The sequence below is a fragment of the Syngnathus leptorhynchus genome, chromosome 2 (assembly GCF_054491065.1).
Source record: "Syngnathus leptorhynchus isolate UIUO chromosome 2, UIUO_Slep, whole genome shotgun sequence".
Classification (NCBI taxonomy): Eukaryota; Metazoa; Chordata; class Actinopteri; order Syngnathiformes; family Syngnathidae; genus Syngnathus; species Syngnathus leptorhynchus.
The window spans coordinates 7,360,361-7,375,634 of record NC_141196.1 but is presented as its reverse complement, the minus strand read 5'-3'; the positions used below and the strand labels follow the sequence as shown (position 1 = coordinate 7,375,634).

Here is a 15,274-nt window from a genome sequence, read left to right as displayed (position 1 = left end):
GACTTTTAACAAAGACAATATTTAAAGGATATAGTCTTTATCCTCTGAGAAAAATGAATTTTAACTTTACCGAGTCACTTGGTAGTAGTAAAAGTCTTCATTTGTGGCTTCATGACTGCCCCCCGGTGGCCTAGTTTTATATACCAGAACAACAGCAATGAATTCATCCACACGTACAAACGGTTTCATCCTTTACTTTCTATAAATCAATATTTCACGTGGTTCACACAAAACGTTTAAATTGCCCATTTCCTCCAAGAAAAAAAAAAACGACCATTAATTGTAACCTACAGAGACAGTGAGTGCCATTGAACTTTCATTATGGACAAATGTCATTACGTTTAAGGCCACTTGAGGTCAGCAAAGACAAATCTGATCTATAAAATTCAGTAAGGCATGACTTTCCTCAATGACATGAGCTTCGTAAAAACGTTAGCTCCAGCCTCAGGTAGCTTGTGAGCACGTCTTGCAATACCAATGCCACCCAATATAAGGCTTTATTGGCTGTAATTCCTAAAGAGTTTAATGGTGCCATTAAAAGGGCAAGCTTAATCGGTCTGGCGTTCATTCGTTTACCGTGTCAAATAAAACATTTCTGAATTGACATCAATTACAAGAATATAAATAGGAAGGTATAAATAAAGGGAATGCAGCTGGTTTCATGGCTCACTGAAGAGCTTTCATTTTGTTTGGCTGAGAATATAGGAAACCAAAGCATCCATTTTCTGTAGTGCTTGTCCTCATTAGGGTGGCCACTGAGCTGGAGCCTATCGCAGCCCACTTTCGCTACACCCTAAACAACCATTCACACACGCAACATGAAAGTCTTCAATGAAGCCAACATTTGAATTGTGCAAATGTCACGTGAAGAAAATTGAGATTCAAACCTCAGTCACTAATTTCCCTGTGATACTGAGATCTTTATCATTTCTCCCGCATGACGGCGCAGAGGAATGTGCATGATTTGACACCTTGAATGACAATTAAGTGTGTGTGTGTGTGAGTGTCAAAGTGAAATCACCGACATGGTGGTGTGTTTGGGTTATCACGGCACACATGTGGGTGGCTCACTGGAGGTGAACATTATCTTTTACGTCTCAGCTCCGGGCTGGCTGGTGACAAGTCAACACAAGAAGAAAACATTCTGTACAGCGGTGGTTCTAAAAACTGGCGGTCTGTGAAACGTAGCTCAGGGGTCCATCAAATAATTTGCAATACTTAGTTATGTTTTATCATTTTAAAAAGGGGCATGAGGGAAAGAAATACCAACCTGTACCATCAACAAACAGCATACGTGTCAGGGGAGGAAGTAGAAAGTGTCTGTCACAACTATGAGAAAAGACGTTAAAGGCAAATGCCGAGTTAAAAAAAGACGTTCATGGCAAATGCCAAGTTAAAAAAAAAAACTTGATGTTAAACATGAGCCTTTCTTGATTTTGCACATGTGTATAAATGATGATTTTGCCATCTTCAGTCTTGTTTCGTTCAAAGTTAGAGATGGGTGACATTGGCTAACATGGCGGCTCTTGAGATAGATGAAGATCGATTCTCTTGAATTCTATTCCAAAATGGATTATTGATCAGAATGCTATGTTTTCCTCTTTGAGAACCCCTTCCACATCCCCTGTGCCAAATGTTCTCAAATAACACTTACGCAAAAAAACAAAAAAAAGATAAGCTGATTTCCTCTTGGTGCCATTTTCAATTGCCAAACAGAACATAGAGTCCATTTTGTGAGCGTGAAATGGATTCTTAACTCATGGGAGTCACAATTTGATTTGTAACTCCAAAGGCGACACCACACCGGAACCTGTGTAAAGTTTCATAAAGGCTCGCGCCTTTCGTCTTGTAATGTCGCTAACCGTGGGGACATACTGTGAACTTGGATGATCCTTTACGACAGCAAGCGTGAGATTTCTTTGGGGTTTGCCGCGTTAGAAGAGGAAACTTCACACAAGTTCCTCTTTTATGAGAGGCAAAGGTGTGACCACCAATGATCCAAACTCTCATCGCGCCACACACACGGGAAGGAGACACGCTCTGTGTCTACAAAAAGGCTATTGACGTATGTTTAACTGGACGTAACCAGTTTAATAATGCACTTTCGCACACTGGTGATTTTTGTTGTCTTATTTGAGCGGCCTTTGTCGTGATGTCATCGGTGATGCCATTCCAGTCACTTCCATCTGTGTTTGGCTCTTCATTATGGAAAAAAACTAATAAAACTAAAAAAATCTAAAAACAAATTCCCAGCTAAGTGAAACCTCCTATTTCTCTCCGCCGTTGCGAATTTTGTATTTCTCCAAAAACTCTGTGTGTTTCTGCCGTAGGATCTCCGTTTGTTTCTTAAAACCGTTGACCCTACAAAAAAAAAACCAGAACAAAAAGAAATTAGAGCTGAGCTGATTCTTCATCTACTACGAACGGCGGTAGCAACTAAAATCTTATCTCAAATCACCCTTCCCCTTTGAAAAGAATCAAAATACCATTAATCTGTCCCAGCAAAACAAAAATGCTTTTGTTTTTTGATAGTACTCTCTAATCTTGTATGTTATAAAACATCATTAAATTATATAAACAGTATTTACAGAATTAAATAGAAAGGTGGACAAATTATACAAGTTTTGGCCCATTTTTTGCTTTACTTCAAGACTGTGCATCTCCTTGTGCATGGCAGACTAATACAGATATAGATTGTACATAGAACTGGTCTTGGGTCCTATTGTACACAGAAGACCAAAAATATTAGCCTATGAGTATTTTTATAAAACCTGCATGTGTTACTACTATTGGTTACAGAACAGGTTTATAAATGCACTGACACTATTCATTAGCCTGCCTACGGCGGCCCCCATTCTGTGTTAGCATGTAGCTAGCTGTCTTGTAGTTGTTTTAAATACATTCAACACGTAATTTATGAGCTACAATGTGTCTGTTACACGTGCTATATATACGGATCTTCACAGTAATTCACAAAAAAAGGTAATTTATTGGTGGTGCGCGCAAAGCAAAGTCCAGCGTGACGGTTGCTGCCAGGCAGGGGCGATAAAATATTGTCAAGTTGGAAACACATCTGATAAACAGACCCGAGAACGCGATAATCACAGTAAGTTTATATAAGTTGTCACTAACCTGGCCCTCTCCTTGGATTCCTTGTAGATTTCGGTGATGACTCGATCCTTCTCGTCCATGAAGTTACTGTGGACCTCTTCCAGCTTCCTGCAATGGTTGATTCAAGTCAAGCAGGCACGCGCTTCAAAAATCCTAAAGATCAGCAGAATGCTTCATGATACTAACCCAGAACATTCCCGATGGTTCAATGTTATCAATTGGGTGGATCATCTAAGTCTTCTTTGTCAAGTCAACCCCCAAGTTTTTCTTTGTAACAATATACATATTGGGTGCATCCTCACTTGTAGAAACACAGTGTTCCGATTCATTTTTGATTTGTGGAATATGAATTAAAACCACCTGTTTTTATCCACTTCAGTGGGCAGCCATTTTGCCACTCTCAGGTCACCAATTTTCTGAAAGTGAGCCGCCCCGTGATGGATAAAAATGGATGAATTTTGCTGCTTAACTCATATTCCACAAATAGAATATGAATCAGAATGCCGTGTTTAGACCAGTGGGGGTGCATAAAACATCATTTTTGAGTTGACGTACCCTTTAAGTTCATGGTTGGGTTCAAGTTAAGGGAACACAATATGAATCAAACTGGGTTCATCTTTAATTATTAGCAAAGTCGTGCATCAATAGTTAGTCTTCCTTTTAGGTAATGAACGATGAGGACAAGTGCAAGAGTGAGTGTGAATGACTGTAATTAGTTATTTAATTGCCGCTAAAAGTTGCATTATGACCACAATACGTGTTTTTTTTTCCCTTCAGTTTACTGCGAGCCAGATACGGAGCAACACTGTGTTTAATTATGGACAAGTCATGTGGCTAGAGGGTAAGGCAGTTACAATTTAACCTGAATAATCCTCTTATCATATCATTAAACAATCATGACACGGAGGGTCAGATTTGGCAAGCCCACATCCCGTAAAACCACACCATCGCTAACATGAAATTTCACCTGAAGAAGATAAAGTGTGCCCCGACGCTGAGCGCCATAGTGAGGAAACAGTAGGCCACCAGGCGGAAATTTCTCTTGCGCCGCCTCTCCCTTTCCTCCACGGACATTTCCTGGGTGTGGGACTGATATATTTGCTCCCAGTAACGTATGTTGTCCTGCGCTGTCGCGCCGCTGTAGGGAAACGGTAAACAACGACAGATGAACATTGTGCTGATATACTTGTTTGAAATACAATCGGTGCATGATGGTTCCTGTCTGTTGGAGTTGACAGTCAGAACGCTGAGTAATAGAGTATGCTGTTGAAGGATTTAGTGGACAAAGAATCTCCTTTGTTAAATTAGGACTTTGATATCATATTATTATGACTTCATCTTGGAAAATAATGATTTATTATCATAATAGAAGTGATTAGCCCTACAAAATAATATACTATACTATTACTTTTCTATAAAAAAAAAAACAACAACCTAATTTTCCTCAGAAAATTACATTTTAATATTTTGTTGTTGTTAATATGTATTAAAATGTTGTGATAGTTTCACTTTCCCCCCTCAAAAATAGGCAACTTCTTAATTTTAGTGGCATTTAGGGGCATAAATAGGGTCTTTAGAAAAACAATTAGTAACAACAAAATGGCATCACCTGGGTCCATAGTTTGTGTGACTGGAGGCCGACCTGAAGACCTGGCCACCTTCTCCTCCTCCATTATAGGGACGTCTGATTTTGAAATCATACTCTTTCCTGCTGGGCTCCCTACTCAGCACGGTGTAGGCCTCGTTCAGCTCCACAAACTGGCTGTGCAGTGTTGGGTTAGAAGGGTCACTGTCTGGGTGCAGCTGCACAAGAACAAATTAAAAATCAAGAATTTTGACAGGTTTAGGTTGGACTCATGAACACTGGCTGAGAAACAAATTTCTTAATATTAGAGTTAGGCTGCCATCTTGTGGTGGAACAATTTCTAAATAGCCTATTAAAAAAAAGTTATTCATCAGATTTCCAATGATATATTTGAGGTATTCAAAGATCTTTTTGAGGTAAATGGTTGTACATCTTCAAGAATATAAACCTACTTTGAAGAGAATAAAGTTGGATGAAAAAAAAAATCATAGTTTGAAGTAAACATTTCCTATCTTCGCCAAATTGTATTTTCTTTCAAGGTTAGTTACAGAATACTCATTGAATTCATTTTATTGTGTTTTGGCACATCAACAACAGATTATTAGTTTTTCTCAAAAATGTGCAAAAAAACCCCATGATTACCTTTTTAGATTTGTCAAAAAATGCATTTTTGATTTCCTCCAAAGTTGCGTCGGATTTGACTCCCAGTAGGTCATAGTAGTTGGCACCTTTTCTGATATGACAGACACAAAGCACAGCACAGTATAAAAAACACAATCGACAAATAGTTTAGGATGAATACAACAAACAAAATGTGTTGTATTGGTGGATATTATTCAAAGATCACCTTTGTGCAGCACTCCTGGATAAGAGACGCAGTCCACTCTTATAGCACCAAAGGCAACTCTGGCAGAGACGCAGTTGCATCTCCAGCTGCATGGCAAAAATGGCAGTGGTGACACCACACAGCGCTCCTTTGCAGACCAACAGACATGGGTTAACTCCTCCACTGCTTATGGCAATCAATGCCTGCCTGAAAAAGGTAGTTATATATTTGTGAGAAAAAAAGTTATACATTTATTAGACTAGTCATATATTTTCTATAGAATCATGTCATAGGATTTCAATTAGAAAAAGCTGTACATTTTACAAGAATTAAATTTGTTCACATTAAAACTTTTTTATTTGAATATTATGACGTTATTTCAAAAGTACTATCAAAAGTTACCTCAAAAAGACATTCTGTTGTCAAGATAAAATGAGTTCTTGTCTCTGAAACAACACTTTTTGTCAGTTTATTTGTAAATGATCTGAATTAATTCATCCATCCATCTGAACCACAAAACCGCACAACTTTTTAATTTCAAAATATTAACTGTTTTGAAAATATAATTTTGTTTTATTGTCCGGTGACCGTCCCTCATCATTGTGATCCTGAAAGCTACACCTAAGGAAATTTTATTTTGATTCTTATTTATTTTCCAGTACAGTACTCGTTGGGTTTCATGAGAATGGGACAAATCATCTGATGACGTTGCTGACGTCTGAGGTACACAACATGGGCGAACAACAATTGTTCGAACAAAACATCTCTAACGATATTTATTACTACTAATATAAAGTGGATCTTTTATTTCCATCGTATCAAAACTACAGCTTCCATCTCACCACTTACGAAAGGTACTTGGCGTTAGCTCCAAGGGTTCGCTCACCTTTTTGTGTTGTTCATAACATGCTAGCAACATTCGACAATGACAAGCCACTAAGCGTTGTGAGTAAACAAGGAAGGGAAACGACAAATCGTTTTTGCTTTAAATTCCAAATAAATGCAGCAATTGAAGCAAAACAACTTGACATACCAGAAACAGTGAAGCTTTTAACAATGTTTTCTCGGTGCAGTTGCATAAGATCAAATTCGGGGTTTAAACCCGGAAAACGATCCAATATACTTTCAAAATAAAATACATATAGTGTACTCAGACGGTGAATTCAAGTTGACAATTCGTATTAACAAATCATATGAACAGTAAATGTATTTATCTCAACGGATGATTGCAAACACGTCACGGGCACTTGTAGTTTTGTTATCTTAACCGTATAATCTTACGAATTATTTTTTGTATTAACAAAACCTAATGGACTGAATCTTGCCAGCTTGACTCAGAACAATTCACATTTGGCATGTAACCACGCCCCCAGCACGTGTATGTCAGCAACCGTGATAACCTTGCTTCAGGAAAATAATTGTAAATTATTGTTTAATGTCATGTTTATTGTTTTTTTTACATATGTTTGTCGCATTGGTGGTAAAATTGATTATAATGTTGTTTATTAGTTTGCTATTTCGATGATTTCGATCACATGCACCTCCGTCAACCAGTGGCATCACTTGATCAGCAGCCGTAAGTGGGTTTCAAATGTCGCAACAAACCAGTTTGAGTACATTTCTTGCCAGTACCGGACGTGCCATATTATGAGGTAAATGAAATACGTACCTATCACCAATTTTAATCCACCCCTTTTTAAATCAAACACTTTTTAAATCAAGCTTTTTCTGCTCTCAACTTCTCCACATTTGGATTTTACCAGTGCACCTAAAAAATTATTTTGCTACCCGGAAGAGTTAGCATTAGGGTTGTCCTAATATGAGTAACAAGAAGTCCATTTGTTGTAGGAATTGAACGAGATAATAAAATTACATAGCGTATCCTTCTTTAGCTGGAAACATGACTTGTTTGCTATGGCATAATGCATATCGACAGCCTTCACAAGCACTTGAAAGTTGACATCTCTATGATAAGGCAGGTATCAGCTCATTACCAAAGTATTTTTACTCAACTGTCCCCATTAAAACAAATGATTGTTCCTCAGAAGAAACAGTGGACAAGAACAGCTGGATGATGGACCCTGAGGTTTCTTTGTTACTGCATTGTGCAGCCTGGCGGGGCCTACGGCAGTCCCAAGTACAGGTGGAGCTGTCTGAACGGTAGGGTCAAAGGTTCAGATCCATAGACGTGACATGGGAGGAATAAAGATAATTGTGGCTAAAACACTGTATCGATAAAACTACAGATGAGTTGTTGATTGTGATATATAAAATTTCATTTTACAAAATGGCCGAATATTGTGAACAAAACTTGGACGTATCCAATACCTAAAATTAGGCTGGTATCAATACTCGCCTATCCCTATTAAGTAGTTTTCTTTAATGAACCGATCAGAGGACAAAACAATTCTCCTGTTATTCATTGAACAAACAAAGCTAGGATGTGATCTCACAAAAAAACTAATCATTACCTTGAAGGTATAACCGTCATATGGACGCCGCTCTCCAATGTCACATCGAGGAGGTCTGGAACGCGCGGGTGTCCAAGGAACCATGGCTTTTCGACAGCGCCAAATTCCGGCTGCAGTCTTTCCACATCGCACTGCCTACCACTCATGTCTCATCCTGCACTCCATCCTTCCAAAACCCGGACTCTACACAGGGTCAAACGACCGAACCGCTGCTCACTTTGAAAATAGGCCTCACCTCTTACAAAGACTACCTGGGTACCAACTGGTCATGCCAGGCGGCGGAGCTTCGCAGACGGGGGGAGATCGAGTTTGGCAGCAGCTGGGCGCTGCTGGCACAGCCTTTAGGAGTGGGCGGTGTTGTGTGCACTGGCGACGGGCAAGTGGTGTTCATCAGGAGGAGCCAGCAAGTGGCTGAGGCAGGCGGGAAGCTGGACCTTCCCGGCGGGCATCCGGAACCCAAGGTAACTGGAAACCCTTCATTTCAACTATAGTCCAAAAAAGTTAATGAACGACCCCGCATAAAAAACCAAAACTATGATATATCACGGAGCACGGAGCTTTGCCGTTTCTTGGCAATTTTTGCAGAATTGTGATCATGTTTGCGGTCATTCTCAGGTGGCATGCGAGCGTCTCGGGGAGGCGAAGATCGACATGAACCTGCTAGAGAGGAATCCAGAGGCCGTCGTCGCCGAGCTTTTTTTGTCAATTTGTGCTGAGATTAGAGATGAGGTGGGTCTTTTTCCGGTTCAAAGGTGTGGGACTACGACGAGCATGTTTAGTAAGGGTCTCCAACCTTTAAAATAACACATTTGCACTTTCGGAATGTTATGTTATTAATGTCATAGATCAACAGCAAATTTTAATTTGGGATTGCTTTGTGTGTCCCAAATGCATTTTTGATGGGGATTTCAAGAATGCCTTTTTTGTCCGGGCCACATCGTAGTCATGGTTTTCTTCATAGAGGCCGTAATGACTGTCAACTCAAATTGATGAATATTGTAACTAGTTTTAAAATCAGAAGTCATGAAAACTTTTTTTTTTTTTTTTTCAAAATATTCCATTTATTTTAAAAATGATTGATAACAAAATACTTGCAATATCTCAATTCTTTTTTTTTTTTACAAGTGAAGAAAATTTGTTTTAAATGTACTATTTCATCAAGAAATGCCCGTAATTTGCTTTTACAATTTTTGAATAATGTTACCGTCATTAGCTTTTTAGGGGAAAGTGATTAAAATGGGAAATCCGATGTAACATTTGATTTTTGCAGCCTTTTTTGCACTGAATGTTCTCTTTACCTTCACTAATAAGCAATTGTCTCCAGGTTAACATTCCTTTAAGTGCTCTCGGAGAGCCGCTGCTGATGGGCGTGGCCTTGAATCATATCGGTGCTGGAAAACCAAGTGCTGCGTTCTACATCAGGTATACATATTCTTATTTGAGGATTCTACAGAAATAAGTTGCACATTAAGGAAAACCAGGATGTTGGAAGCAATTTGGAGTGCTCAATCGGGTTACCATGCATGTTTTTGGCATGCGGGAGGAAACCGGAGTACCCGCAGAAAACCCACGCAGGCACAGGGAGAGCATGCAAACTCCACACAGGGAAGGCTGAAGCCAGGATCGACCCGGCAAACTGCATAAATACTGCGTAAAAAATAAATCAAGGTTAATGTAATGACAGATGATTTTTTTTTGTTGGACTGGATTTACGGCTGGTTTAATGTTGGATCCAACAAGGAGCTTTCAAGTCAATATCATAATGACCACAAAGATTCAAACAGTATTACTTAAACTACAAAAATAATGATAATAAATAGCATAAATGGAACGTTATTGTGAGAAGAGTGTAGGTGGCAGAACAGGTTATGTACTTAAAAATTGGTTGATTCTTCTTGAATTGAATGGCTCCTTAGAGGTACTCGTTCCATCCATGTTTTGAACAAAGTTTCACATCAATTGAAGAAAGATTAATGCCATCGGATGGGGCAGCGCCCTAATGACAAATTGCCATTAAAACCAGATTGTATTCCTTTGCCATACATTTTCTTGGTTAGTCGGAGTCTCCAAAGAGATAATGGATGGATGGACAATCTTGAGTTTTGTTTTAAATTCACAATGAGCGCTGTGTCCAACTTCCCAGTCCTTGCTGCCCTCTCAAGCATGTCCTGAGATCTCGCTTAGTAAAAGTGTCACTTTTGTGTCCTGAGTTGTTCGCTGTCATCCGACAAAGTCCGAGAGTTGTACTGGAAAGGAGGAGCGGAGGCCAATGAATCTACAGACATCGTGTTCCTCAGCAGAGCGGTGAGAAATCCTGACTTAAAAAAAAAACCCCAACTCTTTACAAAAAGTTCAAATTGAATACGTTCTAAACAGGAGACGTTACGCCTGAACGGAAGCAGCCCGATGTGGTCGGAGCTGTGTCCTTCCGCCAAGGGAGCTGTGCTGCTTTTCCAGACGGTGAAGCCTGAACAGTTAGGATTTTATTCAAGCTGAGATTTTTTTTTTTTTTAAAGAGCATTCAAGCTACGATTCCACATTGTACAATAAAAACCCAATCGGCACTTTGGGAAAATGGCAGTTTTGTTGTTCATATTAATCCAGTTTGATTGTTGAAAGCAGTGATTGCATAATAGTATTAATTTTCCTTTCCATTTCCGGTTCTTCATGAGTAGCCATCATAACCACTCCAGTAGTACACGGTTTGGTCATAAGGCACATTCCACTGTGAAAATTAAGACAACATAAAATCAACTCTGATTGCTTGCTAAATCTGGAAGTGCTGACATAATCTGTTACTTACATGCTGGCTCCAACACTGCATGTTATTCCAGCCTTAAGGGAAAGGTAAAAAACATAATTTTACAACATGAACAGCATATTAAAGGCACAAGTACTCAAGTCTTTTCAGCTGTAACAACTTCCACACTTGTCATGATCAAGTCCGACTTTATGATTTCGACTTTTAACCGGCGTTAAGCACTCGTGAGTATTCTCTGTAGAAAGTGGGCTCAATTTGTAATTTACAGTGGTACTTTGAATAAATTTGTTCACTATTGCATTGTAGTCAATGTTTTATGTTCTGTAAAGCGCCACAGCTGTTGTGAATACGCTGCGTAAATACAGATGTACATATGTATATCGTTTTTCCTCATACGTACTGTTCAATTCGTTTGCCCTGATCCAGTGAGGTGGAAGAGGAGGACCGTGCGGGTGCGGTCTTTTCTTCAGCAGATACTTCTTGGGTTTCTCTGATTTGGGAACGGGCGGCAGCAGTCGTCGGGCCTCGTCTTTGTACTCCTGCAGCAGCGCCTGCGCCGCTTCCTGCTCCAGATCCACGTAGCGCAATTCGTCCAAGACGTCTGCCAGCTGCTCGGGAAGACTGCAGCTGACTGAAAGGGAGGAGCGCTCGCATCATGGTGGAAAGACCGCCGCAAATCAAAGCCCACCTTGGAGTTTGAGCAGGGCAGTCTCGGGAATGTAGTCTCCGTCCTTTCGGCGATTCGACAGTCTTCTTTTCCACTCGTTTGCCGAGGGAAAAAGCACAACCGCCGCGCGCCGCCCGAAGCCGGAGAACAGTTGCAGCTTGTAACGCTGTGCAGAGAAGAGAGTGTTGCACTGAAAAAAATAAAATAAAAATGAGAGAGGATTGTGAAATTCCAAATACAATGTAAAGGATACTGTGATATTATTGAGATGGTACCGAATCATAATTCATTTGTTGGAGGGAAATGGAATGTGACTAGCTGTCTTGGTAAAACGCTAAATACAGTAAAGTAAAATTAGAGCAAATGTGAGTAGATGATACACTTTTGTATATCGTACGAAATTAAGTGACATGTACTCATTGGCATGTATTCAGAATAGCAACACAAGCTTAAAGCGTTCTTGGGTAAAAAGTGGAATAAAACACTAACGTGGAAGTAAATAAATACGAATAAAACATCTTAGAAAACCTAAAACATAAATACATTTGCTCAATCCCAGTACATTTATTATGAAGTGAAACCTTACCTGGTCAAGGATGTAGTTGCCTGGCATGTAAGCGGCTATTTTGATTAACTCGGTCAGACACAAGGCGGCCTGCTGCAGCCGGCGTTCCTTGGCGCCCCCGCTCTAAAACACGACGCAATCGCACACATGGTTGAGTCATTTGGATGAGACTAGCGACGACTGGCCCACATGCTGCGTTTGGGCTGACCATCATGCACGAGAGCAGCTCCTCGGTGCCCAATAGCTTGTAGTTTTTCTCCGGATTCTGCCGTATATGAGCTCTGGCCCAGTGGCTCTTACCGGAACCAGGGAGCCCCACCATCAACAACATCTATACAGACAAAGACACAGACGGAATACAGGAAGAAGCTTTGTAGAGATCCAGTGCCAGACACTCACCTCACTCTGCGCTCTGGAGCTCGGCGCAGTCGCGTTGGGATGTCTCAGCCGGGCCGGGATCGCCGCCAGTGGGATGAAGCCCGGGGGAACGGGGTACCAGGGGGGAGCCGTGGGATCCGAGAGCAAACGAACCGCACAGCTCTTACAGAGCACGTGAGGGAACAGAGCACGTCCTCCGAGCTCGGACGCATCCAGGGAAAAGGCCACTCCTAGGAAACGGCCATTTTTATGGAAGGAGAGCTGAACGCCGCCATCCGTGGAAAAAGACTGTGGGATGATATCAGTCAGGGTTAGTGCAAAATAACTAACGGACTGGTCGATCCATCACTATAATAATAATTCATGAAAATGATTTCATGTTCTAGTTTCAAAGTGTGTCCCTGCCGATGTGCACTAACAGCACCCTGTGTGTGTTTGTAATTAAAGACATTTCAAGACAGACGTCACTCACAGCATAACAACCAATGATGTCTCCTTCACAAAATGGCTCGCCAAACTCTTCTTCTTTCCCACATGTGACTTTCCGAGCACGTCCATCATATGCGAAAGAAAACGCTTCTTCTCCTGAAGGCACAAAAAAAGTGATTGTGAAACAATTGCCATTCTTTTCTAAAGAAACTCAAACTAAGTGCAATAGTGCATACACTAGGGCTGGACAAATGGAAATATTTGGCACAATATCTACATCTTTATTTTTACATCTTCATAGATAAAATTATAGTTTTTTTTTTTTTTTTATCAATGGAAAACCATCCATCTCCAAATACTGCCAAATTACTCCCCCCCCCCCCATAAATTGATACTACTGGTCTCACACTGCTCTCACAATTAAAGTGTTGAAAACAGCTCGAGAACTTTTTTTTGGACACATGAACTGCTTTAGACTCCACCTGTTTCTCAGTCTCTGGGAGCTGTCTGGATGTTTCTTAGACTTCTGAGAAAGCGTTTGGAAAGATGACAAATCACAGTCGTTTGCATCTGTGTAGTAATAACCTCATTACTTTGAGTCTAGTCGATTATTTTTGAGTGACAAACTAAAACTGTTGTTGACAAATTTACGACAATAAAAACGTACCGAGCAGTAGGGATGTTTGGATCAAGGACCATCCTATGCGCATCCCGTAGGACTGGTCGCTTTCCGGGCCATCCGGCAGAGCGCTCGATAACCTCCTCTCCAACCTCACCTCGAAGCCCACCCTGCCTTGCGACACACCGTGGGTGAGCCTGCACCCGGACCACAACAGAGGGAATCTATCCCAGAATCGCGGCTGGCCGCAAGCGCCGTCAGGGCCCACTTGGAAGTGCAGGTGACTGTCGTCTAAGTGGAAGTATAGTAGGATAAAATGAATCGCTGTTATCATAAAAGCAGGTTGGAAATCTGTTCAAATACTCACATGAATGCAATTTGAGTGCATCTTCATCTTTCTTTTTTGCCTCATCTTCCTCCGATGGAGCTGGTGGTAGTTTGGCTCTGGTGGATAATAACATGTTCATTTCCTTTTTTTTTATATATAAAGTATATCATTATTTTACAAATCACATATTGATAACTCCACATATGAGGCTCTGCTCTTTATTACCTTTTGTACCGTATCTCCTCTTTAAACTCGTAAAACGCTCGGCCTCGCTCCTCCTCTGCCGTCGCCGGCTTCAGCTCGCTCTTCTCGGCTCGACAGCCATCATCAACAGGTGACTGACACCCAGGAATGCTTTCAGCCTCTGTTTGCGTGGCAGAGTCAGAGAACTCTCGAGTCTGGCTTGCCGCTCCGCACGGCGGGGTAACACTGGCTGCTTCCGTGTGGGAAGAGGATGAAAGTAGAGAGGATGAGGAGGCCGCCACTATTTCTGGGGTCCTGGCTGATACCGGTGGAGGAGGAGAGGGTTGAACTGAAGGTGGGAAAGAAGGAAATCGGCTGTGTTAGGATCTCTTATACAGTGATACACATATTTGCTAAATCACATGGTGGTTGATTTTTTTTTTTTAAAGGACAAACATGATCTTTTATACAAGCATCACTTGCCATCGTGGAAATAGAAGTATGGATTGAACTAACTTACTTTCTACCGTATTTCTATTTGGTGGTATGGTATGCATCACTAAAAATGACAATTTGATTTTAGAATCAATTTTAGACCACCGTAAAGGCTTCGATTTTTATATATATAAATCCTTATAGTATCTGGAGAGAATTGAATTGCCTTGTGGTTGAATGTCGCGCTCGTGTGTGTTCGTTTTGTGGCCGTCGTCATCCAGTAAAGACCACAACCGCTCCACAAGATCGTCCTTAAGCCCTCGGCTGTCCAAACCGGCTTGTTTGAGTCTCAACCGAAGTTCGGCCACTTTAAGCTTCCTAATATCGGCTAGCTTCATCGTTACCGGGTACAAAAGTTGAGGTGGAATGCTATCGCTGTGGAGAAATTTGAGGCTTCGCGGACCAAAACAAAGGTTTGAGCTGAAAGCTCGGCACCTGATTGGCTGACACAAGTCGCCTTTACTTCCTCGTCTTTTCTGTCGAGCAGATTTTACACGTTTAAAAGGTTTGCTGCCACCAAGCAACAGTGAACGTAACTACACATTGTCAGTCCAAATTGATCGCAAGAGACACATTTTCCAGGTTGAGAATTTATTTTATTAGCTAAATTCACTTACATGGCGGCATCCTTCATTCGTCTAATTGCTAAAAAAAAAAAAAAAAAACTGAGATGTTCTGAAAGTAGAGTTCCATTATTTTTTCCATCCATCCATCCATCCATCCATCCATCCATCCATCCATCCATCCACAAAAAACCATCCGCATAATCATCAAATCTAGTGAAACAGAAGATTTCCAAGATATTCTGGTGTATTGAGATCAGTAGCTGTTTTATTTTATAAATCAGTCAGGCCCC

At 40.8% G+C, this 15,274-nt stretch overlaps 3 protein-coding genes across 7 annotated transcripts; 1 reads left to right on the top strand and 2 right to left on the bottom strand.

Moving 5' to 3' along the window:
• Positions 1–2,070: 2,070 nt before the first annotated feature.
• Positions 2,071–6,618, bottom strand: dnajc4 (DnaJ (Hsp40) homolog, subfamily C, member 4). Of its 2 annotated transcripts, none has more exons than XM_085900945.1 (7): positions 6,556–6,618; positions 5,544–5,729; positions 5,339–5,429; positions 4,721–4,914; positions 4,079–4,249; positions 3,133–3,219; positions 2,071–2,361 (listed from the first exon to the last, which is right to left on the bottom strand). In XM_085900945.1, the coding sequence occupies exons 2-7, from the start codon at positions 5,633–5,635 to the stop codon at positions 2,268–2,270; spliced, it is 729 nt and encodes a 242-aa protein (XP_085757071.1). In that variant the 5' UTR covers positions 5,636–5,729; positions 6,556–6,618; the 3' UTR covers positions 2,071–2,267. The 2 variants fall into 2 exon arrangements, with proteins under 2 accessions (XP_085757071.1, XP_085757063.1); XM_085900937.1 differs by having other exon boundaries at positions 6,409–6,558.
• Positions 6,619–7,044: 426 nt separating this feature from the next.
• nudt22 (nudix (nucleoside diphosphate linked moiety X)-type motif 22) lies at positions 7,045–11,039 on the top strand. 3 transcript variants are annotated; one of them, XM_085900907.1, is made up of 8 exons: positions 7,061–7,174; positions 7,415–7,497; positions 7,568–7,682; positions 8,001–8,454; positions 8,609–8,722; positions 9,318–9,415; positions 10,204–10,297; positions 10,370–11,039. In XM_085900907.1, exons 3-8 carry the CDS (start codon positions 7,594–7,596, stop codon positions 10,487–10,489), a joined length of 969 nt encoding a protein of 322 aa, XP_085757033.1. In that variant the 5' UTR covers positions 7,061–7,174; positions 7,415–7,497; positions 7,568–7,593; the 3' UTR covers positions 10,490–11,039. The 3 variants fall into 3 exon arrangements, with proteins under 3 accessions (XP_085757050.1, XP_085757033.1, XP_085757041.1); XM_085900915.1 differs by having other exon boundaries at positions 7,078–7,174; positions 7,459–7,497; XM_085900924.1 differs by lacking the exon at positions 7,415–7,497 and having other exon boundaries at positions 7,045–7,174.
• Positions 8,624–14,855, bottom strand: LOC147060516 (heterogeneous nuclear ribonucleoprotein U-like protein 2). Of its 2 annotated transcripts, none has more exons than XM_085900884.1 (12): positions 14,585–14,855; positions 13,966–14,272; positions 13,780–13,856; positions 13,461–13,703; positions 12,837–12,949; positions 12,386–12,652; positions 12,195–12,317; positions 12,008–12,109; positions 11,443–11,587; positions 11,155–11,385; positions 10,797–10,828; positions 8,624–10,718 (listed from the first exon to the last, which is right to left on the bottom strand). In XM_085900884.1, exons 1-12 carry the CDS (start codon positions 14,754–14,756, stop codon positions 10,659–10,661), a joined length of 1,872 nt encoding a protein of 623 aa, XP_085757010.1. In that variant the 5' UTR covers positions 14,757–14,855; the 3' UTR covers positions 8,624–10,658. The 2 variants fall into 2 exon arrangements, with proteins under 2 accessions (XP_085757010.1, XP_085757001.1); XM_085900875.1 differs by having other exon boundaries at positions 8,625–10,718; positions 11,443–11,611.
• Between the last annotated feature and the right edge of the window lie 419 nt (positions 14,856–15,274).